The 25162-nt window shown below is 39.5% G+C and overlaps 1 protein-coding gene across 2 annotated transcripts in view; it reads right to left on the reverse strand.

Annotated features, from left to right (window-relative positions):
* Window positions 1–25162, reverse strand: part of OSBPL11 (oxysterol binding protein like 11) — a 38937-nt gene that overhangs the window by 2236 nt on the left and 11539 nt on the right. For both annotated transcript variants that reach the window (XM_036386639.2, XM_036386638.2), the window contains exons 2-12: window positions 21325–21393; window positions 20093–20268; window positions 19231–19310; window positions 18310–18492; window positions 14465–14666; window positions 10531–10676; window positions 8396–8536; window positions 5895–6393; window positions 4292–4478; window positions 1512–1694; window positions 762–915 (exon numbers count right to left, since the gene is read on the reverse strand). In XM_036386639.2, coding sequence (XP_036242532.1) covers window positions 762–915; window positions 1512–1694; window positions 4292–4478; window positions 5895–6393; window positions 8396–8536; window positions 10531–10676; window positions 14465–14666; window positions 18310–18492; window positions 19231–19310; window positions 20093–20268; window positions 21325–21393 — 2020 coding nt within the window. The remainder of the gene's footprint in view (window positions 1–761; window positions 916–1511; window positions 1695–4291; window positions 4479–5894; window positions 6394–8395; window positions 8537–10530; window positions 10677–14464; window positions 14667–18309; window positions 18493–19230; window positions 19311–20092; window positions 20269–21324; window positions 21394–25162) is intronic.

The following is a 25162-nucleotide window of genomic DNA, read 5'->3' on the forward strand; positions in this document are numbered from 1 at the left end:
CCTTATTAGATCACAGCTATGGAAGAAGAGGGGGAATTACATTACTGCAGTGTAACAGATAAAGCTTTCACTTAAGGAGAATCTAAACTACTACAGCATTAATTTGACTCAAGAACTCTCCTGTTGCAAAGGTCTCTAGACAAGCATGGATCACAAGAAAAGACTATTCCAAAGTTATCATACCAGCATTCCCCAATCCTCCTGGGCAGGCTGCACTTACCCTTGTTACAAGCCTTACTATATTACTACTACTATTACTGAAGTACAGGTTAAGACACTGAACAAATAAGCTCTATCCAAAATGTGACATAGAAGAACAAAAAAAAGGTAAGCTGAGCATGAACTCACATTCCTTCTTGCTAGCAATAATATGTTGGGTACATAAACACACAACCTCAGCAAAATTAGTACTACTGATTATTTTCTTTGGGTATTTACTGTTACAGTCTGCTCACATGTGTATACACAAAACTATTTTCCATGTGCCATTGAGGAAGTGCTTGGTAAAAGAAACAGGACCAGAAAACTGGAAAACATTTTGATGCAAAATCCAAGCATTTAGAAAGTGGAGAATGAAGTCACACCTTTACAGGCTTAGGAATTCTTATGTCATCTTACTCCTATGGATCCCACAAAGCTAACTTCTAAGATCTAAGGTTTGATACTCTATTCTGATAGGACACAGACCCATATATGCCCTTGCTTGCATAACAACTCTGCTTCTACCCTCATCAATAGCAGGTAACTGCTTGGAAACTTACATCTTTAAGGAAGTATTTAGTACACCAAGGAGTTTCTGTTTCAGCACGAAGCCTCTCTTCGTTCCTCTGCCGTTCCTCCAGGGCTCGCTTGTGCTCCGTGGCCTTGTCGATGTCTCCATCCCGCAGAGACTCTGTCACATGCTGCCACAGCCTCCTACAACATAAACTGGTCACAGCACTGTTCCAAAGGCTTCCCAGGCAGCCACCTCAAACTGCAGCATCACTGTGGAACAGGAGCACTCTCCACTTACACATGACAAACCAGCCCAGGTGAGAGCACTGCAGTGCAGGTGAGGGCTCATGGCCAAGTCTTAGACCTACATCAGCAGCTGGGAGCAGGTAGGAAGGGCTCTGAGGTTCTGGCAGTGCCAATCTAATGTCTGTTTGCAAACCCTTTAAAGCTGCTATTGGAAGTGTTATTCAACAAGCAGCTTCATGTTAGGAGCTGCCCTGCTGTGTAACTGATGGGTAAAAACAAAACTAATAGGGAGATTCTATTCTCTGGTAAGCACTTTGTGGGCTCAAAAAAAACCCTCTGTTCATAAATAGGAGGCAAAATAAACAAACATATGTCTGCACTAGGATTTTGCATGTTTTTTCCTCTTGATTTTTATTTTTAGAAAACATTAAAAAATTAGGATGACTGCTGTTAAAGCACTATCCACAAATGTACATTTGCAGCTTTTCCTAAGGCACTCACCAGACTGCTTAGGACAAAAAGGGTCAGACAAGAGCAAACACATACTCTACCTAGATTCAAAGGGGCCTTGCTTCTCCAGGGGCCGGACTCGTTTTCTTGTCACAGAGAGCTTTGTCAAGTCCACATATTTGGTCTCCCCATTGCTGTAGGTGAACTCAAGCACACTGTTCCACTCCCCCTGCACTCTGCACACCACCGTGTTCGTCATGTTCTGCTTCACTTCACCTGTGACTCTAGGAGAGAAATTTATTTTTAAAAAGCCATGGCTGAAGAAACCTGAGGACTATTCCTTGCATAATCACCCAATCCTGAATGATTTCAAACTTGTCACACTGCCTTGAATAAGGTTAGCTATTTGAATTGCATTTATGTGGAGAAGCTCAAAGAGCAAAGTGACTTTCACCCACTGCTCTAGTTCTCTTCATGTTACCCAGGAAACTCCATTTTTGGCTTCAGATTGTTTCAAGCTTCTTCAGGAAATTGAAAATGAAAAAGAAACTAACACAGGCTGATTCACATGGAACAAGCAGTTGATAATTTCCACTTGAAGTATCACATCAGATACATAGTTCAGACTTAAAAAACTAAAATGAAACTTTCTACCAAGAATATATCTCACTACCTGCTGGCACTTCATCTCACATTTTACATTTCAACCTTCTCCTTATGTAGGTGGTGTCATTTTTATGTTGATCACATAAGCAGCAGACACACAAAGGCAGAAGCAAGGAAGGAAACTAGGAATCAGGATAACTGCTTTTGTTCCCTGCCTCTTCCACAGAAACCTCTGCCAATAACAAGATAAGGAAAGTGTCTTCTAACATGCAGTGCTTCATTCAAAGTGTGGCATAATGCTCAAGTATCACCATAATTACACACACTGATGCATATTTTTCTTCTCATTTTCAAGACCTATACAAAGACCTCCTGACATCCACTTCATCCTGACCCAGTTTTTGAGCATTGCTTGGTAAGCAAACTGCCAGTCCCAAAAAGAACTTTTCTCCTACAAACAAATAAAGGGTCTGTGCACTATGCAAACCAGACTTGAGACATTCTCACTTGTAAGGTGCTGCAGGATTCACAAAGGATAATATCTCTAGCTCCAGTTAAACTGCAGTTACCTGTAGATAACCACCCTCAAACTCACCACTTTCCAGCCCTCCTGCATTGCATCAGTGCTCACACAAAGTATAGCCTACATCTCCTTCCACACTTCCATTGTGTGCAGCTGAGGACAGCTAATTTGCACATCACCACCTTCCTCTGATGTCCTTTGAACAACTGCATCCCAGAGAGTGGAAAACAGCACTTCTGTGCTCCCACCTTGCATGGTGCCACACTCAGAGCAAATGGGAGCAGAGGACACAAGTGCCACTTCCCTTCTTCCACACACACTGGTCACTTCCCACTGTGCCTGCACCTACCCATCCTCCCCAGTCATAGCATCAAAATAGAGAAATTTATCTCTCTAGCAATGAAATGAGCATCACAGGTCAGACCTTCCAGCACAGGGATACTGGATGCCAGCCAAAGCAGACCTGCAGGGAATCTCCAGGGCAAGGGGGGAAGGCTCACAGCCAGCTCACAGCAGGAGGCAGCTGGTAAGACTTCTGTCATACCATGGTCCAGCAGCTCAAACCTAAATTAACCTCATGAGAAGTATCTTAAAAAACCCAAACTGATAAGTATATGCTGCTCACAACAGTTGGTTTTTTTTTTTACACAGTTTTCTTTTTTAAATTACAAAAATTTAAGATTTGTTGAAAAAACCATGAGCAATAAAAGCACATTTACAATATTTTTTTCTCTGTGGAAGTTCAGAAGTACTAACAATTACTGAAACAGCAGAAAGAGCAGCTGACAAGCAAGCAGCCTTAATTTTGTGCTGCTTCTCATCCTGTGACTTCCACACCTCACCAAAGCTCTTACACATGGTGGGCTCGCTGTCCTCCTCCCAAGAGATCTCTGAAAGCCTGAATCCACAGGATGCCAGAGATCAGCCTGGTCAGACTCTGCAGTTACTTCTTCACAACTTTAACAAGCATTGTGTGATAACAAGACAATACTGACATCCAGTATTTTAATATCATTCTCAAAATTACTGCCTCTTCTCAGTTGAAAGCAAACAAAGTTATATCCCTCACTACTGAGGTGCAGTATTGAACTGCTCCATTAAACTCTCTGTATTTCTCCAGGTTGCATTGCTCTGACACACAACCACTGCAGACCACAGTATCTGCCTGAAGCTGCACTTGTGATAAAAAACTGCTGGCACTTATGTGTAATCTTGGCATGGCTGATACATGTCTAGCTGTCCATTAACATTATCCTCTATTTCATCCAGCTAAAGAGGTACAGGACCAAGGAGCCAACATGCAGCTAAGGCCTAAGAACAAGGGTCACTCTACACAAAAATCCATACCATTGCCATAGCAACTCCTGTGCACTCTGAGTAACCATGACAACACTGCTGCTTCCTATCAAGAGATTCTTTTGGCAATGTCCAATCATCACCATGTCAAATTTTCAATAGTTACAGTACCTTGAACAGATCTCTCTTTAAAAAGCCTCTGTATCTGTGACTAACTTCAGAGAGACAAATAACAAAACAGTTTCCAAATTGAATCACTGTAAAAGTACATCCTCTAACTTATCTCTTATGACACAAGAGTAGCTATTGCAAAGTGGAAGATGCATTGTGAGCCATGGAAAAAGCTCCAAATAATGTGTCACTTTCAAATAGCACCAAGTGAAACAGAATTACATGTAAGCTTCAGTTCTTCAAAAGTGAGATCAGTCTCATTTCAAACAAGCAAAATGTTCTCACCGATGCAACTTGCCACCATAGAAGGGCTTGGTATGAAAGTTAATGCTTGCAGAATACCCAGTTTTTGCACAGTTAATGTTGACTTTTCCTCCCAGCTCTACCCAAGGAACAGTTAAAATTGAGCGGGCATATGCACAGGGCAGAGAGAAGGTGTATTCTTCCCCGTGCTCCAGGAGATGTAAGACACCTGTGTGAAGAAATACAAGAATCTGTAAACCAGTACCATTTCAGACAAGGCCAAACAAGTTGTTGAAACAAATAGTCAATATTACATCTGGCTACTTTTCTTCCTAGCCCCTCATACAAAAAAAGAAAATTAAAAAACTCATACAAGACTGACATTTATTAGTTTCTAGATACAAACATTTTTACTAACATATTACTAACTTGACTATTGTTCATTTAAGTCTCTTTTGGGAAAAAACATTTATCTCAATAATACTGTTCCATAAAGTACAATCCCATGGTATGCACCTACTTTTCAGTAGTGCATATAAGGGCTGGCCACTCTCTTATGATGGCTTTGGAGCACAGCAAGACTTACACTGACAAAAGGAAATAACAAAAGAATTCCCTGAACTGCAGATCCTGAGGAAGGCTAATACTCCTGCTTTCCCTTTCTATAATACACCTTACCCAATCTGAAGGCAGGAAGCAGAGACAATTCTCCTTACTGCACCTCTCTGCCAAGATAAACCAACTCCTTCCTGACAGCAACCTTTGCAATAAATACCAAGAATCTCATTAAATACTACAATTTTTCTTTGTGTTTAAAGATTAATGGATTTGATTCCTATAAAGAAACTAAAAGCATAAGATCTCTCTCTTACCCTTACAAGGAAACAGACAACATCTAACTGCTGCCTGCCCCAGCCCACACCTCTGAAGCACAGTACCTCTGGGTGTCTAGCATCAGCACAAACAACATGGGAAATCCTGATAAAGAGATATCAACTTAAGAAATTATCTGTACACCCAAAGATGTGCCTTTCACATACTCTGGCATTCCCTTGGTCATCCCCTTGTCCAGAGTGTAATTTATATGCAAGTGCCTGGAATCCCTAGGTACTGGCCAAAATATACATAGAGGAGTGGGAGAGGCTGTCTCATCTTGTTCAGTAAATACTAATAACTAAAGGAAAATTACAATTTGAAGGCAGTTACCTTTCTCTGTCCCTAAAGGATCCAATTTTTCGAGTTAAAGAAAATCAGAATGTGCACAGGAATATTAAGCGCAATACACAGAAATGCAACAACACTTCTATCTATTAAATGTCTGATGCAAATTAATTTACAAATCATAAGTATCAGTTTACATCGCACTAACTGACCTTTGGCTTAAAAGGCAATATTTTATTTCCAAATATAATCCTGATTTTTGGCAAAGCATAAACCATTTTTTCCTCCCATATGAATATTTGCTGTATACAGTGACAACTTGTATCTTTTGAAAATAACATCAAATTTGCTATCAAATTTCCCATCAAATTTGATATTTTACCAAACAAAATTGTTAAAATTTTATTTAACAATACTAACATTGCTAACAAATTTGTATTTTAACAACCCACTAAAATGAACAAAGTGCAGAATTTACACTTACCCTCGCCAACCATTGTCACTCCTATTGACATTCCTAGGAATTTACTTTTTGTCCAGACATGGGCGTTGACACACATGTTCCTCTCCACACACTCAGCATAAAACCCTGAGACAGGGGGATGGTGGGACACTTGCTCAGCCACGAATTTCACCGTGTAACAGTCCGGCTCCGCTTGCCCTTCCGCATCTTTGGGCGGAGTGAGTTGCTCCGAGGGGGAGTGAGCGGAGGAGTTGGTGCCAGCATCGGTGGCCACGCTGCTCTTGGGCAATCTCCAGGAGCAGTGGAAGGTCTCCCCGATGATGGGGTTGTAGGGCTTCTTGGCGATGGCTCCCTTGCGGCCCTCGTGGAAGGAGGTGAGGTAATACTCCACGAAGCGGATCATCCTCTCCTCGGGGCCGCTGCCGTTTGTGATGGCCACAAAGAGATCGGGGTGCGACATGAAGTCCGCGTACATCTCCAGCAACGAGCGCTTCTCTAGAATGAATGTGGGAAGAACCACCTGAAAATCAAAGAAAAGCCATAAGCTAAAAGCCTCTGGTAAGGAAAACAAGAGACAGGCGTTTTGTAAGAGGAGGCCTTGGCAGGAGGATGCTGTCCTGCTTGGGACACCACAATTTCAGAGTGCACTTTCTTGTTCCTCTTGTAAGATGCAAGCGAAATACAGTGATCTGAAGTTCCAGAAAAGCAATTTACAAGGAGAGAAAAATGCCCAGTGAGTACAAGTGGTACTAAAGAGGTTGAAAGGAACTGAGCATCAGGTAAAAATACCCAAAAACATGCAAGAGCTGCAAAGAGATGGTGTGTCCCATATATCTGTGAAAGAGAAAACAAGCACGAAAGAACTCAAAGAAGGTTCAGAGCAGAATTTAGGAAAGGTATGGTCTAATGGAGAGGAAAGCTGGGATGCTATGCCAGCTCTGGAGAGCTTGCAGAATCTCCCTCCACACAGCAACTAGACAAGCATCCATGAGAAGCAACATAGGATTGGTTGATCCTGTGCCTCTGACCAGAGGTACCTTATACTTTCAGAGTTACAGTCAACCCTGTCCTTCCTGAGCCAAGGACAACCCCCTAGGGTGAAAGGCTGTGGATATCATCAGTGTTTTCCTTCTTTGCAGTAGGAACAAGCCTCACTTAGCTAAACTTACATAACTGACATAACTAACTGTTGTAAACAGCAACACAGTATCTCAACCATGGGATCAAGACAATCCATTGAAATCAGATTTAAATCTATTTAAATCTCTTTTTCAAAGAGAAAAAGCACAGACATAAGACTTGATAGACATTGAAGTTAAACTGAATACACTCACCATGTTGTTGCAACGCTAACCTTGAGTATTAAGTGGCTTTTCACTTCAGGACCCTGATACTGAGTCAAGTACAATTCTAACAACTTCATTACCTGTTTTGAAGTCAGGTTTGTCCACTTCAGTGTTTGCCTCTGAAATACACACAATTCTCCCTACACAGCCAAAAGTCACAACTGGGAGACAGGCTTGACAATTTATTTCAACTAAGAGCAAAGGATACCCTAAACCCAATCTTCAATATAAGTAAGTGATAGAGTGACTTCATCATATCCTCGTTAAGCAGCAGGGGTTTATGTCTGACTCATAGACAGCAGGGTCTGTTCAAACCGTCTTTTCATTTTCCCTCCCAAGTTGTGAAACATAAGCTGCACAATACAAATGTTTCTAGGGGCTATGTAGCTAGTGCTTAAAAAACATAGGTTTAAAAAAACCCCAATAATCCATAACTCCGAAATAGAGTGTTTTCCTTATTCCATGCTACTGTAAAATCCTTTTTTTTTATTTCAAAGTGCCTAGTGCTTATGGCAAGAAGCCTTTACAAGAATGAATTGAACATAAGCTGGTAGCAGCCTGATTTTCCCAGATTTGCTGCCCAAGTTGTCTAACAGCACCTGAGTGTTAATTTTTCCAAGCTGCTTGCTTTTGAGATCTGCACTCAAGTGTTAAATCCAATTCCCTCCAGCATAACTTTGTTGTTGCCTGCTTGTGAGCAAACACAGAAATGAGAATAGGAAAGTGGCTTAAACAGACATCCAAAGATAGATAAGGGGGAACCAAAAGAAAACTTCTTTTCAGAACCAGCATGGACACAGGTGTAGGGTTATACAAGTTGTGTCAAAAAGCATTATCAAGATAGAAAAGAGATCATGGAAAGAAAGCAGAAAGAAAAACATGAGAAGGCTGAAGAAAACAGCATGAAAAGACTAAGGTTCAAATACTGGAAAGACGACAGGCCATTCCAGGAAAGGCAACAGAAGCACAGTAGAAAACACAAGGAGAAGGTAATAAAAAAGACAGAGTCAGCCCATTTCACCTAAACCCGTCTCAGTCTGGGACATCAGATCTTGCAACCTGATGTTGCTACTGGCCATAACTTCATATTGAACTCAATACTGCTCAATACAGGAGTTGAGTTTTAAATAATGCCTCACTTTTACTGCAGCCAATTCTCACACTTCAGTTACTTACTCTTGTTAAGTCCATGCCAAGTTTCAGCTGAGACAAAAGATGCAAGATCACGCTGCGCTGCTCTTCCACTGCTCCTAGGTCGTCTTCCTTATCATCACAGATATCCTCCAGCTCCTCATCTGGATTTATTTCTTCAGGTTCCTGGAATAAAAGCCATAAACTTTGCTCAAAGATGGAACTGACCAGACAGTATTCAAAAAGGACTTCATATTGTGTTTAACTGTCTATGTATGAAAAAAGGCTAAATAAACCCCTGCAGAGAGCTACACAATGGAATCTACTCCCAAGATAAACAGCTGAAGAATTTGAATGGATATGAAGATAACTCAATGCAGATTCCATCTGGAGGATTCAGGCTCAGATTTCTCACCCTCTCTCATATGGGTCATGGAAAAAAAGAAAAAAGCTTAAAAAATTCCTGTAAGTTTTGTGAGTTCACAGAATGTCACGCATGTAACACATACACAGAAACAGCAAACCAAAAGCTAGCAGCAATTCCAACCACCTCAATAACCCACTACACCTCCACACTACTTCAGCCTTTCCAGTGTTGCCCTCACTACTCCAAGGACTGTATCAGACTGTAGTTCTGAGTTCCCTGACTACCATCATGCCTGGCATCTGCAAGCTCTGCTGCACAAGCATTATCAGGTTGCAGTGAGGGCAAATATGTAACAGTGAAAGAAAAAAAGTAACTTTTTAAAAGTAGCATCAATAAAATAACAAAACTCCAGGCATACACACACACACTGCAGGTGCCCCTGTCTGTGTAACTAAAGCAGGCAGATTAGAAATTATATCTGCACTGTTTTAACAACCACCACAGCACAAGCAGAAAGTCAAACACTTCAGGCAGTAGGGATGCTGGCACTGCTAGGGCTCTGAGCTGCATCCTCCTGGGACAAACAGCTGGAGGGAGGCAAATGCAGAAGGGAGAGGCACTGAATGCCACGGGAAGGCAGCAATTTGCCTTTGCCTAAGCAAAGCCTTTGTCCTGGAGCAGCTGCCCTGGCTCAAGGCAGATTTATCAACACTCAACCACCAAAACCAGGGGGCCAAGCCTTCACACAGGACTCAAATCCTGATGACAAGTGCAGTATCACACAGGTGACTCCTTTCCAAGAATGCCATGCTGCTCTGCTCTCAGAAATAAGGGAGTTGAAAATACCGACAGGGAGTGATAACACCTGCCATACCTCAGATACATTAAGTACTCAAACTGTGACTGCCTTAATTACTGAAAGGAAGGAATTAAGTGATTTTGTTGAAAGCTCCTAGTTTTGTTTCATCTGTTCTTTTTTTAACTTAATAGAAACTACTCTGACCCATTTAAAAATCTATAAACTATAGCAATTGAAAAAAATCCTTTCCATTTCAATTTTGCTTTAAGACAGCCCAGTGCTATTGCAGAGATATAAAACAGCACATTATCTTTTCACAGTTACACAGTCTCAGCCAAACAACTGTGTGAAACCAACTAGCATAAAGAGGATGTAATTATGATTTTCTAGCTTAGTTAGGAAAACATGCTCTTCTTCATAATCCCTGCTGGTTTTTACTTCACTGTTTTGCAATTCAAATCCATTTTGTCAGTTATAATGATACAGACTGTAGCTGAAAATGATACAGACTGTAACTGTATTTCAAATGCACTAAGCCACCCTGCAGTCAAATGATCAGAGTTGCTCAGATTAAGAAAAACAGATGCAACAAGACCTAGAAAAGAAAGGGAAGTGTAATAGCTGAAGACCAGCAATTTTGTCTTTTGTCTGCTTAGGCAGTTCTTCTTGGGCCTATTTTGAGAGTGTCACAAATTTTATTTAGGCAGTATTCCCTTGCATTTTATCTAAAACAAGTAAATAAAGAAGTGCAAAAACCCTATTTCATTGCCTTGCATTACCACCCCAATTGGCTCCCTCCACTTGACAACAAGTTACATAAAGCAGCAAAAATCTGTTGAATAAACAAGGTAGAGAGTTTCACTTACTGCAACTGTCCTCACTCCTCCTCCTACACAACTAACCCTAAGTATGAGAATGACTGTCATTAAATCACTTCCACATAATATGATTGAAACATTTACAGGTATTCCTCCAAATAATTCCCCGCAGAAATGGGATGTCACATTACCTTACCCTTGTTAGCTGGCAGGGCTCTGCAATGGACTGCTCTTCTCTGACAGATGCTGGCTTGTTTATCTCTGCTGGGAAATTCTGAGCTGCTCCATTTTTGAAGTGGTTTGCCAGGGAGATCTTCGGTTCCAACCAACTGATTGTCGTTCCTGAAGCAAAGGAAAGTTTGCGCTGAAGCTTGCTCATCGTTTGCAAGGTCAGTAAATAGCAGTTTCCAACAAAAGAACTATTTCTTGTGGAATAAGCCAAAAGCAGCCAATTCCTCCTGCAGCCAATGCCTCCAGCAGCCACGAAACAAAGGTGGTGCAATGAGACACCACCTTCAGTGATCATTAGCACAAACACTGGGATTGGCGAGCTGTAATACATGCAGCTTGGACTGGAGAAACTAGTTGGTGTCATGAAAGGCGTAATCAGACACTACAGGAGGAGCCTAGTATCATGGGAATGTTAAGCAGCCCTTACACTTCTCTTTAGCTGGTACCAAAATTAAAAACAGCTTTCCACTTATCAGCTTCTAAAACCCAGCTCTGATCTAGACTAAAAAGACCCAAAGGAGAAGTTTTGTTGCCACTGTTTTCTCTGGAGAGGGTGCTTGTCTTTTTTCAGCTGCAGAGAAGGCAGGCACACACTGCTGAATAAATAATAGCTGTCAAAAAAAAAAAAGAGAAAAAACAAACCTGCAGGGCTTGGAAAGCTATTACCCACCTGATGATTCCAGCATCTCTAGTTACTCTCAGTTAATTTATCAGAACAGGTCGGGTTCCTCATTAATAATACAAATGTTCCATTCTTTTTCAAAGGGCAATAAATGTACAGGTGATTCCAATCGGTTTTTACTGAAGAATACACAAACTGACAAACCATCTTGGCTGGGTTGCAAACACAGAAATTATCAGGAAACCTGAATTTTACCACCAGATAGCAGTTCCCTGTGCTATACTAAGACACCTATATTAAGGTGTCTGTTGTCTCTTCCCATATGATACACAATCCTTTATTTCCAGACCCCTGTTACCTGCAACTAGGTCACATCCTCAACCAAAACAGGCAGAGTAAGTTTAATTCAGATAAACAGCAGCATTTCCACCAGGAAAATACAGGGAAAAGTCCAGCTTTGCTGTTTGAGACAAGACAATTTTTCCACAGGCAGGTAGCTTATTTTCATCATCTGTTGCTCATTAATGCACTACATCACAAGAAACAAGAATTCCTGACCACACCAAATGAAAGCTATTTAAAGAGAAGTTTCAAAGTCAAAAAATAAGGTGCTCAAAATGCTGCTATCACACCTTTTTGAAAAGGTTTTACTTGTCTTAAAAACCTCTCCATGACATCTGCTTTCTAAGCTGTAGCTTTCAACATGCTAATCTCTAACTGCATGTTCTAGGCTGCATTTCATCCACACTCTCTGCCTCTGTATTAGCATGAATTTACCCAACAGCCTCCCTTTAATATTTTCTATCAGCTACACCTAAAATAACCTTATTTATTACATTTTCTGTTTATTTTTTTGCTGTTAAAAGGGTATTTTTGAAAGATTTGAGCTACTTCCAGTGTCTTAATCCTTGTGAATGGACAAGATACCACCTTAAGATGGACAAGATACCACCTCTTCCACTGGAACAGCATATACAAATCTGCTCTCAGCTGTTTTGCATAGGCACAAGCCATTCTCCTTACTTGTAACATCCTCCTCCCATACAGTCTTCACCAATTTCTTTTCAAACAGTTGTCAGCACTTCCTCTCTGGCACAGTGCAGACCTCTTGAGTTTTCACTTCCTACATTTTTCTTCAAGAGTTGCAAATTGTTGCTGCACAAAAGCTAATAGGTGGAACTTCCTTGTTCTTCTTTAAGTTTGTGATTCAGAACACACTTTGATGTGTTGGGGCAGTATTTTCAGTCTTCTGATTGCTTTCTTTTTTTGTTTGTTTGTTGGGGGGTTTTTTGTCATCTAATAATCTATAGCAAACCGGCACTCTTACAATATTTCCAGTCCTTGGTTTTTAAGCCTGGCTCCACCAGTTGAACTAGAAGTATCCCTCTTTAGTCAAGAGGAGAAATCTAAGCTAAATGGATTTAAAAATATATAATTTTTAAAAGTTCTTGGCAACCCTTGAAAGGAACACATGTATTACAGTGTCTTGAGAAAGGCCACAGCAGGGGGGAGATGGAAGGCTGCAGAAAGACACATGCATTCTTTTAATGGTCTCTTTTTAACTCTGGCCCCAGTAATGCATCATCCAATCTGCTGATCCTCTCTTCTCCATCCATCTCCCCAGGATATCACTGGAAATCTTCAAGATTTGGACATGTTCAAGCAGTATTTTTAGATTCAGCTATAACAGGCAGATACTAGCTGAATAGCAGCCAGTGAATTAAAGCTTTTCCCTGCATGGTTTAAAAAATTAAAAACCTACATCACTTGTCAAAAAATCCCCAAACCAAAATTATCTTCTTAAATTATTACAGTCGTGCTCATTAGACCCTACTTATGTCCCCAGATACAAGTCAAAAAACCATTTTAGTAGTGCATATGTGAAAATGCCAAAGCAAAAATACTTCTGATGTGCATCTCCCACAGTTATGCATCAACAGTGAAAAAATTCACAGAGAATAGAAGAGTTCTTTCAGCATAACTTCAGAGTTCAGACAAATATCTCAAGAGTTGCCATCCAGTTTTTTGGGTTTAAAATGAAACTTTGAACTGAAATACAGCAAAAAATTTAAATCAGTCTATTCACATACTCTCTTTTAATGCCTCTGGTGACTTCAGAATCACAAACACTTTTTATATAGTTTTAATACTTTTGTGTAACATTTTTTTCATCTTGGAAGCTAAATTAATGATAGCTCAGAAATAATATGCTGAGGCAAAGCAGGCACCACAAACATGAGAGGAATATGGAACAGATAAGGGGAGAGCCAATTTATGTGTGTCCTTTGTTACATACTTACTATATCTACTGATCTGTTGTGCAAGAGAAGCATTTGAAAATCCTACAAACCTCACAAAAAGCCACAAAGTACACACATGAAAAAAGGCAATAAGATGGAGAAGAATTTACAAACAACCACAGCCACATTCAATTCCATACACAGCACATGAATCAGGTAGAACAATTCCACTAAGCTCTTACTTGCATTGAAGTGATCAACTGTGCAGACATGGCAACATATTTGTCTGCTGCCTGTGAATGCACATATTCTACACTCATGAGCAGTAGGGTTTAGGGGGTTTTTGTTTGTTTGTTGAGGTAGTCAGTTGTTTATTAGAAGATATCTTCTATTTTCCCCAACCTTTAAGCAATTTTCATTTACTTACGTGCCCAGTCTAGCCTTAGAATAGAATACAACACTTGTCCTTAGACCATGGGTTAGACTAAGGTAGTAACTCAAAACAAGAATACTGATATTTAAACTGTATTAGTAAAAATCAGTGCAAATTTAGAGTTTTGTATTTTAATGTTTAACTGGAAATGGAAGTTACACACATGTAAATACTAATAATAGGTATTTGGTGTGCAAAAAAAGAACTAAAAAGCATGACATTTGGCAGAGATGTAGTGGACACTATGTCCCAGAATCTGCAATGCCATAAAATTCCCCCTCCACTACTACAATTATATCCCAAGAGCAGCCTTCCTGTTGGGATGCCTTATGTAGTTTATTCTGTTGTGAGATGTTGTACAACAATTACATAGTTACATCTATGTAGCTGCTGCCACAGACTTCCTGATTGAATAAATGATTAAAAAATATATATTCAACATGCACAGAGTTCCACCCAACACAAGCTGGGGTCTAGAAAAATTCACAAGAAACCAGATAGTCAGCAGTTTCCTTTGCTCGTGTGGTAGTGGAATGAACATTTCTGCAAGGAAGGGATTTGTATTTGCTCCAGAGTTCTGTTCTCTGTGAGCACCTATACCCACCTGCTGGTAAGGAGCCCTTTTGTTGAGAAGCATGCTGTAACTGGAGAATATGGAAACAGTCATTTAAGCAGTTCATGGTTGCCATGGAAGTTGCTTTGAGCATCAATAGGTCTTGATCCAAGGATGTAAGGTGACCGGAGGCAGGAAGGCATTCTATGCTCCTGATCAAGTCTCTCTGCTGGCCCTCAGCCTGAGACATCATCTGTCAAACAAAACAGTCACTTATCAGGTGGTAGAAGTGTTGTGTGATACCTGCTCAGCTGTGCACACAGTGGATCTCAAACGGTTTTGGGACAATAATAAAACTACAAGGTAACAGATATATGTAAAATTAACTGTACTTCACAAAATACATGGCACTTCATTAACAAGCAAAAGAATATCAAAGTGACTTTAAAAAGAAAGGCCAAGATGAATTTGAACAAGACACTTGTTGCAGTAAATATCAAACACTTTCATGCCTAGTTGATAGGGATGGGGGTAAGAGGGGAATTGCAGGATGACAAATATATGAAAAATATGAAAGATAAAATCCTAAGGCATCACCCACATGCACTCTATGTGAGAAGTAATTAGCTCTGTGCTCTGCACAGCCTGGAATAGGATCTACTGTCTAGGGGTATCAAAGACTTTTTTCACTCCCTGCAATCAGAGGTGCAGAACTTTAACAGAGAAGACCTGTATTCCTCATTTTGGCTCAAACCATAGAGGATATTCATTTATTGCCTGCATTGACACCACACTGATTATCACCATCTCAGCATTTACTTTGTAAGGAGGGAAGAAAAGCCAGCAGGATTTTCACCTTCATTCTATGTTCAAATTGCAGCTGTCCTGTCCTATTGTCATTGTTCCCCTTGCTCTCCCCTCAAGCTCCTTTCCTCCTTCACACACCTAAATCATAGAACTCCTTCACACACCTGAATCACAGAATCTGCCCACATGAGGTACAGGGGCAAAGCACACCAGCCATCAAGCAGCCCTTTCCTCTCTATACTCACAGAAACAAAATATTACCTGATTGAATCACAGGGATGAAAGCAAACTGTTACACATGCTAGTCCCCTTTCTGGGGAGGGACAACAAGCACTGCCTGCAATCATTATGGGCTCTGGTAGTGAAGGTAAATGTAAGGACAGATTGATTTATCAGAGCAGCAGCAGAATTTCTTTAAGAAACCTTTAAAGAAACATGCATTTAACTGCTATGGCACTAGGTAGTTTTTCCACTCCAATTATTTAATTCCTAATCAGTATCTGACTGGCTTTTTTTCAGTACTACTACCTGCAATCCCTTCCAGGAACTGCTTTTAAGATTTTATGCAATACTTAAGGAACATGTATTCATCCAAGTTCATAGTACATGATCTTTGGAACTTTTAAGGGCTTGGCTCCATAGCATTCAAAGGTGTGAATTTACAAAGCACTGGCTCTTTAAAACTGGTGTTAACTGTGCAGAGTCAGCCTTAGCATATACCAAGAGCAACACTGCAGAAAGCTACTAAAACATTTAGTTATAGATAGCTTTGCCTATGCAAACACACCAGCTGCTATCACAACATGTGTCTCATTTTTCTCCAGTCACAAGTGTGATAAAAGCCTTTGTGTGCAGTTTTTTTCCAACTTTGAAAAAGTGTGTTGGCTTAAAAAGAAGCTCCCACAAAAACCCCACAGATAATCAGTTGACAAATCACCACAATCCTTCTGGTGACCTTTACTATTAGTAATTCACCATGTGGCAGGCCCCAAGCACTTCATTCCAGGATCAGGCCAGACAATAGGACAAGCCATGCTATGCTTAGCTATGAAGTTCAAATAGGCACATCTTCCCTTTCAAAGGACACACTTGGAACAGTCTTAAGGTTTTTCTTAATTATACACTCAGCTCTGGGAAAAAAAAAAATAGTGCCAGGAAAAGAAAAGCACAGTGACTTATAAGTCAAAATCTTGGAAAAATACACATGCTATTGTTTTCACTTTGCAAACACACAGACACCTGCATTTAATGCAAGTTAGCAAAAAGATCTTCTTAAACCTCCTGCTTTGCGCAGTAACCACGTCAGCATCATGACATATTCAGCCAAGAACAAGGGGCAGGTAAAGGGAAAGGGACTGCCAAGGGAGACTCAGATACAGTGAAATTCATGGGAAAATGAAAGAAGGTCACAATGTAGCAGATTCTTTGAAAGAAGTTGCTCTTCTCACAGCTTTTCAAAATTATTTTCTAAGTGTTCAAGCTGTACCATGCTCAGGGGTAACAGGAGCATACCTGCCCTTCAGTATTTTAACAATATCCACAAAAAAGCAGGCATTGTATCCAAGAAGCATTTTAGCTTAAAAGAGGCAAGCAAACTAACAATCAGAAGAGTCAGCACTACTGAGGATTCTTCATCTGTACAAGTTTTTAAGTTGATAAATAGTCATGCTATGCCACCAAATTCAGTGGCAATCAAGAGAGCATGAACAGGCTTCCTGTGCTCTTTGCAATGCCAAGAAAAGTCATTCCACTTTATTCCAGTTACAGGACACAAGCCACTGCTTCAGTGCTCCAGCTCAGACATACTCCTCTTTTCTCCCTCAAATTTTGTATGCCATAATGATGTTGGAAAATTCAAAAAGTGAAAAAGCCTTTTTTGAAACATTTTTTATTTTCCTGAGTACCTAGCAGCACTTCACACGTCTCTGCATTAGCACTATAGGAGACTTTAGTGCTCTAAGAGGATAAAAACAGGATGGTAGCAATTACCCTTTTGCAAGACATCTGCAAGAACAGTCTGCTGTGGAGAGAGATTCACAGACCCCAGGGTTTAAAGAGGCAGTCACCTTGTGTAAACTCCTGAATAATTACACCTCAATAGCTGATATAAATCAAGGCACAATGACAGCATGCCATACCAGTGAAAGTATCTGCAATACCCAGTTACTGGAGAACTTACCACAGTGCTCAGCCACATATTTTAAGGTTAATGAGGCTCATTTTATACCGCACTCTTCTATTCCAATTTGTTTAAGTTCAATTTCTAGCTGTTCATGCTTCCTGTATCTTTATTTGCTAAATTAAAAAGCTCTCCATTAGAAATTTATTTTTGCCTAGAAATTTATCACACCACATTAATTATAGTTAACATTAAAATACTTATTAACATCAATACCACCACTAAGTAATAACACAGGTTTGCAATGCATTATCTTTAGATAGGCAAGCTCCACCCTGGATATATTCACAAGTTAAAATCAGCCAGTAGTCAGTCTGTTCTGTCAGTCAAGATGGAAAGGTAATTATTTCTAGATTTTTCTCCCAAAATACACTACACCTGAACATATGGTGAAAAAAAAACCAAGCATCTGAATTGCTCTCTGTTTAGTCACACCCATCCCTAGACAATTTATCTAAATGAACCAGCATACCAGAAAATGGTATTAGCATTTTGAAATATCAATCATGACCAGCTTCTCCCTGGTCATAAGAGATACAAGCACAGCTTAGTCAATTCTTCTATAGCTTGACAAGGGAAGAAAAGTGTACAATAGAATCATAGTATGTGACGTTATGTCCCTTAAGGGGAATATTCCCTTGTCACTTGTAGTGCTAGGACTTGCAAAGATGAGAACATGGTTCTACCTTCAGCATCTGGATACTACTGCAAAGTACAAAATATAAAATATACACCATTTACTTCTACAATTAGCCAGGACAAGTTACTTATTCTCACACAGCTGTGCAATAATGGCTTAGGACATGCTACTGACAATATATCCAACTAAGAACAGCAGGTTTCTTCACAACCTTACCAATAACACCACAGCTCTCTCAAACAACTGTAAGGAAATTTAAAGCATACAAACCTCTCTAACATCTACAAGGTGATCTGGCTGCATAATGGGAACTCTTTTTCCTGTTGGCAATCTGTGATGTCCAACATTGAAGAAGGAAACTGCATTTTGACTGGGTCTTCTCTGCACACCAGGAGAGTTGGCACTTCCTTGGGATGCAAGAGAGAAGCTGCGAGATTTCAGAGGAGGGTTGTTCTAGTGAATAAACAAGCATATTGAGAAACATTTACAATTAATCCTAATAACCAGAAAATGTTCTAATGTGAAAGATACTCTATAAAAAAAATTAAAAATTAAACTGTTCTGCTGTAAGGAAAGATGTCAAAGCCCTAATAATGCATTAGTAGCGACTGCTAAATATTTTCCACTGTCTGCTTCTAGCTGCCCTTTTTTATAGTCTAATTAAGAACAATCTGTGAAATGAGATTGATCAGTAAGTATCACTTCTCTGACTTGAAAATCAGTCCTTGATCTGCAACAGCACTAGAAAATGACTCCTAATAGATCCTGCAGGTATAAAGCTGACATTCAAAAGAATGGAATTTCATTCAGAGCTATTAGTTCAACTTATCTCTTACAACAAAAACTAGCTACAAGATGCTGATTGTAACTTAAAAGCAAGATTTTATTCAGGTAACAGAACAGGTGTTATGGCAATCAGGAGCTTCTGTAAAATACACTATACACATATCTACCACATGATTAGCAAATGGAAACAGCAGTGTTGAGGACTTTTTTCTCAAACATGGGAATTCACCCTAAATTTATCTGTGGGCTACTGAGTGGTCGTTAGAAAAAAAAAGTAAGGGGTTAAAAAAAAAGTAAAAAAAAAAGTAACATTCCCAAAATGGAAGGGCTTCAATAATACTGAAGTTGTATTTGCAATACTTCTCCCACCAGGAAGATTTTTGCCCATGAGAGCACCAGTCATACCTTTCCAATAGCTTCTGTGTGATGCTGTGTGCAAATCTGTAGCCTGCTAACCCAGTGCTGCCGCTCTTTAGCATCTGTAGCTAAGAAAGCAAACCAAAAGGATTCTGTTACATGAAGTCATTTCAAAGTATGGGCAAAACCTACCTCTTAATTCTTAAAAATCACAAGACTAACAGTGCAAAGTAAGTTATTTTTAATCTAAAACTCATTTGCCTGTAATAACTATAATGTTAAGTGAAGGTCAACATACATAGTATATACTTTCTTTTTTTTATGCTATTTTTAGTGTTACAAAATTAATTTAAAAACATCAACAAACCATAACCGCCCTCACAAATATTGTAATCTAACAATATGAAACATTTTCCTGCAATAAGAGTAAGGTACTCCAAATTAGAAAATAACAGCAAGTCCTCAAGGGAAGAAATACTCAAAGTTATTAGCCTAGATTTCTGCAGCTTTCAAAATCAGAGAATGGCCTTTTATAACCACCATAAGGTGGCTAACAAACTGAATAATTAGATTTTCTGTGAGCATCACCACAGTATTGCTGCCTACAATGATTTAGAAAACTTTGAATCAGTACAATGTAAGGACAGTACACACGAAGATTAAACCCCATTCTACACAGATGAAGTCTTCTGAAGGACATCAGACCCAAACATTATGGAACTATCCATAAATACAGACCATTTCTAGCTGAACAGTGGGATGGCAGTCTTGCACATGATTTTCATGGCAGCATTTTGCCAACCAGGCCTCTCTCTTTGGCCCTGCAGCCAAGGCCAGCCAAGCAGCCCCAGGTGAGAGCCAGGACTGTCCTCTAGTGGAAGGATCCCCTGCCCAAGCATCCAGGTCCTACCTCTTAGCTTGTACTGCTCCCCACTGGCTGCATTGACTGTGAAGGTGTGAGAGTCTTCATCACTGGGTGAGATGACAGCTCCAGCCAGCTGCAGGGTACCTCTGGGCTTCAGATGTCTTGACTGCTCATTCACAAAGTACTCCAGCAGGCCAGCATCATTGTTTAACACAAAATACCTGCAAGGATAGCAAAGCAAATACACTAAATAAAACCAGCTCATTTTCCTTTTTCTTTTTTTGTGCAGGTGGTGGTACTGGGAAAAGTCAATACTCTCATCACAAGTTTCACAAGTTTGCACAGATGGGATTGGGACTAAAAGACTTGCATCAGGAAAATCCTAAACATGTGAATTATGTCCCCAAGATGGCACAAAAATTAATTTCTTGGCTTTTTTTTTTCTTACAGCACAGGGATTGCACAACAGAACAGCATGCCCACAGAAGAACATTATCATGAGATTTTGGGAATCAAAAATTATATCCTGAATCATTAGGACTTAATAAATCCTTAAACTACATACATTAAAAGTAAAACAGCCCCAGATACAAAGGAGCTGAGATGCAAAACCAAGAAACTGAAGCAATTCCAGATTTTTTTTTCTTTTTATTTTAAAGGAACTGGACATTATGCTTCAACTTTCACTTGAGTTTACTGCCAAGTATATTGACATGAGTCACTCCATGCCAGGGGCAGCACAGGTGGCACAGTGTGGTACACTAAGGACTTGTCTCTCCAACATTAATTTGGCTGCACTGTGTTGCTCTAGGAACAGCATGAAACCTGACCAAAGAATTTCACCTGACACAGAAAATCAAGTTATTCGAGGGGAGATGACATCCTGGGGAAAGAGAAAAGCCTGCTTGAGTTAGAATTTACAGTAATGAAGTCTTATTTTTTTTAAGTGATAGCATTATTTAGCATGAAGATGAAGACTCAGCAGAAAACACAAAGACAATATTTTTTAATAGACAAGGAGAAAAAACCTAATGCTTTTTACACATACATAGTTATAAGCCACTAAATGACTTAACTGCTTTATATTGCCTATGCCTTTTTTATATTCATGCCTTAATACAAATATTAGCTTAATCTATATTGAGAAAAGCATTATTCTTGCATAAAGTTTGCCTACTAGAAAAAGAGAAATGTAAGCATTATTAAAAAAATCTGAAACATGTTCATTTGGATGCTGCAGACACCACCATTACTAAAAAGCACCATAAAAGACTTACCGATATTGCCAGCCAGTGACAAGATTGGTGTATTTCATTAAGTAGCCACAAATATTTTCCATGTGATCACTATAAAAAGAGAGAAAAAAACAATCAGACAATACCAAATATATTTTAGATCCTTCTGACCATCTTTATTCTCAGGAGATGAATTTTAATGTTCATTTTTAGAATGGCACTATCAATTTCATAAAGCTACACTTTAAAGATTTTACAGCCTTGTTCCTAAAATAGTTTCTTATGACAATTTAACCAGACTTACTGAATTCCAAATAGTTTCAAACCATAATTAGCTGCACCAATTCAACAGGCACTTCTAGACACATTTTTACACGTTTCAGGTAATTAAAGACTTTGTATCCATGCTGCTTCTGGTTCCTGCTCTCTCTTCAAAACAAATTTTATACTTTTGGACTCCTGAACAAAATTAACTTTCATTAGTTTGTTAACAGACCCCTGGATTGCAGCCACCAACCTAAACAGTCTGTAGCTACTCCTACATCAGTGTGGCGTTATTAATCCTTGTATCCAGCATCCTTCCCCTACACATCGCCATGCTCCTGTCCTACAGAACACAACATGCAAGTGCAGGTCACATCAACATATTCTGAGACCTAAACCAGAAGCCAAAACATCTCCTCCTTGGGCCTGACAGGAAAATCCAGCAGTTTCTCCATCAAAGATTCAACTTGCAACGCCCACCAAAAATGAGAGTCCACCAAAGGCACTTGGCATGGAGACTTAATACCACTACAGGCAAAATACATTTCCATTTCTGAAAATCAATTGCCCTAAATAAGGCTTACAAGTACCATGGCTACAAATTACTCAATTTAAGACCACAGTTTTAAGACCCACTTTATGCTGTATGTTCCCATAAATCTAGAAATGCCACCTCAATGCCCTCATCTCACAGTAGGGCATAACCCCACACTGAAGAACACACTCTTGATAGACAATTCAGATCCAGCCTGAGAAAAAAGCTCCTACTATTACAAAGAAGAATTGAAACAATGACCCAAATATCAGACACTATTTGCTTCTCCAAAATAAATTTGTTTCTAATCTTATTTAAAATTTCTGTAGGCTGTAGTAGGTTGAAGATTAAATGAAATTATTCAGAGTCCATTGGAGCAGCAGCAACCTCTCTTGGTTGTTAAATGGACACAGTAGCCCCATGTCAGCAAAAGGGGAAAAGTGAGGAAAACAGGACTATGTGAGCCAAGGGATCATCTCCCTTAGTGGGTTTTGGTTGCAAAGATAACTGGGCTAAGTACTGGGGTAGATGCTAAGTAACAACTGAAGCTGCTGTCTATACCTCATTTATAGACAGCAGATTAATTAGAAACCTGACAGTTTGATAAATATAACATGTTATACTGTTTCATCTTAAAGGAAGCCATTTAGGGTGACACTAATGAAAACAGCCACAGAGTAAATCACTGCCATTCAGTGATATAACACAAGCCAAGAGATACAAGAATGTACATTTTTTGAAGAAAAAAGCCAAGCTACTGATTTTAAATGTTACTTTTAAAAGCAAAAATATGTGTCCTAGCTATTACAGCAGCAATCAGTATTGCAGTAATATCCTGCAATGGAGAGCAGCCAGCAGGACTATCTAGGAATTTAATTTCTAATAGCTCATTAAGTGGTACTACAGATAAAAATAAAACCAAGGAGAGCAGAGGGTGTTGTATATTTTAAATGTACAGAGAAGCTAAAGGAGACATAATCAAACTCATCCTCTGCAGACGCCTCTCATTTGTTATTATTGGCATACAAGGGAAGTACAGTTTAGACTTGCTCACTGTCTTAATTTAGCTGAAAATTATGAGATTGCATAGTCATAAAAATGCATGAGCTTGGGTTTTACTCATCTGAAAATTGTCCCTAGTCACAGCTAATTGTTTTTCAGCTCCAGTGAATGCAAGCTACACCCTTGCTTTTCAGTGAGACACTGCACATAGCCCTGCACATTCAGGTTGCAGCCACTCCACCCCCATTAACTAATGTGCCTAAATCACAGGTACCTCTAAAGAACCCAAGAAAAATCAGAAAGGTAAATTCAGACTACAGTGAATGCAGCAGGACTATGTGTATGACCTGTGGAAGTCCATTCATCTGACAAGGGTAAATTAAATAGCCTTTGATTAAAACAGTTTGACCTCTGGGGTTTTTTTTTGGGTGTGACAGATAAAATAGCTGACTTTGTCATGCAGAAAAACACACTGTAGAAGGGAGTGCAGCTCTTCTGGTGATGTAGTTCCACATCAAATTACCATCACATTTTGCCATCATCTGCATGTTCCTTTCCACTTGGATTTTCACTTTGTCTGGACCCAAACATCTCCAAATGCCTCCTCTTCAATAATTTATATCTCTAACCTCATCAGTCCCAGAGGGCTCAGCTGAAAGGCTTGGAAAACATTGCCCCATGGAAGTCTGAGAATTGACTGAGAACTAGTATTTCAACATTTGAACTAAGGCTTATTTTTAAATAAGTAAAAATTATATACACTAAAGAAATCTAAATCCACTCTGCAAACTGCAATCAACAAAAAAGTAAATTCTATAACTATACATAATAGATGACAGAAATATAGTTAACCTCCTCATCTTCTGCAGGTGTGAATACAGAAAAATATTCTCAGTATTATTTATGAGCAAGGACAGGGATTGTAACTAAAGCATTTCTTCAAGAATTTTAAGGTTAGTGCCTCCACAGCAAGAGTTAAACCAAGATATTATATTTGTTGTTCCTAAAGTAGTGATGTAAGGCAATTAACATTAAAAAAAATACAGAAGCACACCCAACGCAAAGAAAACCCAGTAACGTTTCACTAGTATGGAACTGACAGCCAAGCTCTACAGAGCACTGCAGAAAGCTTGTAAAATGTAGACTTTGAGAACAAGAGGTTGAGGTTCAAGCACTGGCTCTGCTCACAGATAACCACAGTTCATAAAATATGAGTAAGCCCCTACTGTTGTTTCATGGGAAACGGTGCTGGCAAACCCTGTCACAAAGTCACCAGTCTCCTTCAAAAGCCTTCAAAATTTCCAACATAGTGGGTTTTGACTTTAGAAAACAGATTTCGAAACTGAACTTGACACAAAACACTGAGTAACTTAAGACTGACAGCGAGGGCTGGCTCCCTTGGGATCTTTCCTGATTTTCAGAATCCCTTTGCAGTCACACTGCTGCCTATGTGCACATACCCATACCTATGGGTACATGTGTCTTTCCACAGCCAAGATGTGTTGTTGCTATTTAAAATGCTCACCACAGTCTCAGATCGTCAGAGGAATAGCAACAGCTCAGTACCATGAGTCAACAATCCCTAAAGGGCCTATTTCTTTTGAAATTCACATGTCCTGTCAAAGAAAGGAAATGTTGCAACAGACGGATCACAGTCTTAAGGACATGAAAAAAAAAAATTAACTTTTGCTGGACTACTTTAAGTGAGGGTATTATACAAATCACAATCCAGAAAAGAAGTATGTAGAACACATACTTTTCAGAACAGAACAACATTTGAACTCTAGCCCAGCAACATCTACCACCTCCCAAAATCTGGGGTATTTTTCCCCAAAGGCTGAACACCATTGAACTTGACTGTCCATTTATCACAATATTTTAGTTTATAAACACTGTGAGATGGACTGAGACTGTCCATTTAAGCAAATGACAGACATCTGTGAACAATTACACACCAGTTCATATTCTTCCCACAAAATTATCCCTCCCTTACATCCAAGATGATTACAACAAGCCAGATTTCTACATATCTACATGCTACTAAAAAAAATAATAGGAATAAAAGATTCACAAAGGATC

Source organism: Molothrus ater, chromosome 7 (assembly GCF_012460135.2).
Source record: "Molothrus ater isolate BHLD 08-10-18 breed brown headed cowbird chromosome 7, BPBGC_Mater_1.1, whole genome shotgun sequence".
In the NCBI taxonomy this organism is placed as follows: Eukaryota; Metazoa; Chordata; class Aves; order Passeriformes; family Icteridae; genus Molothrus; species Molothrus ater.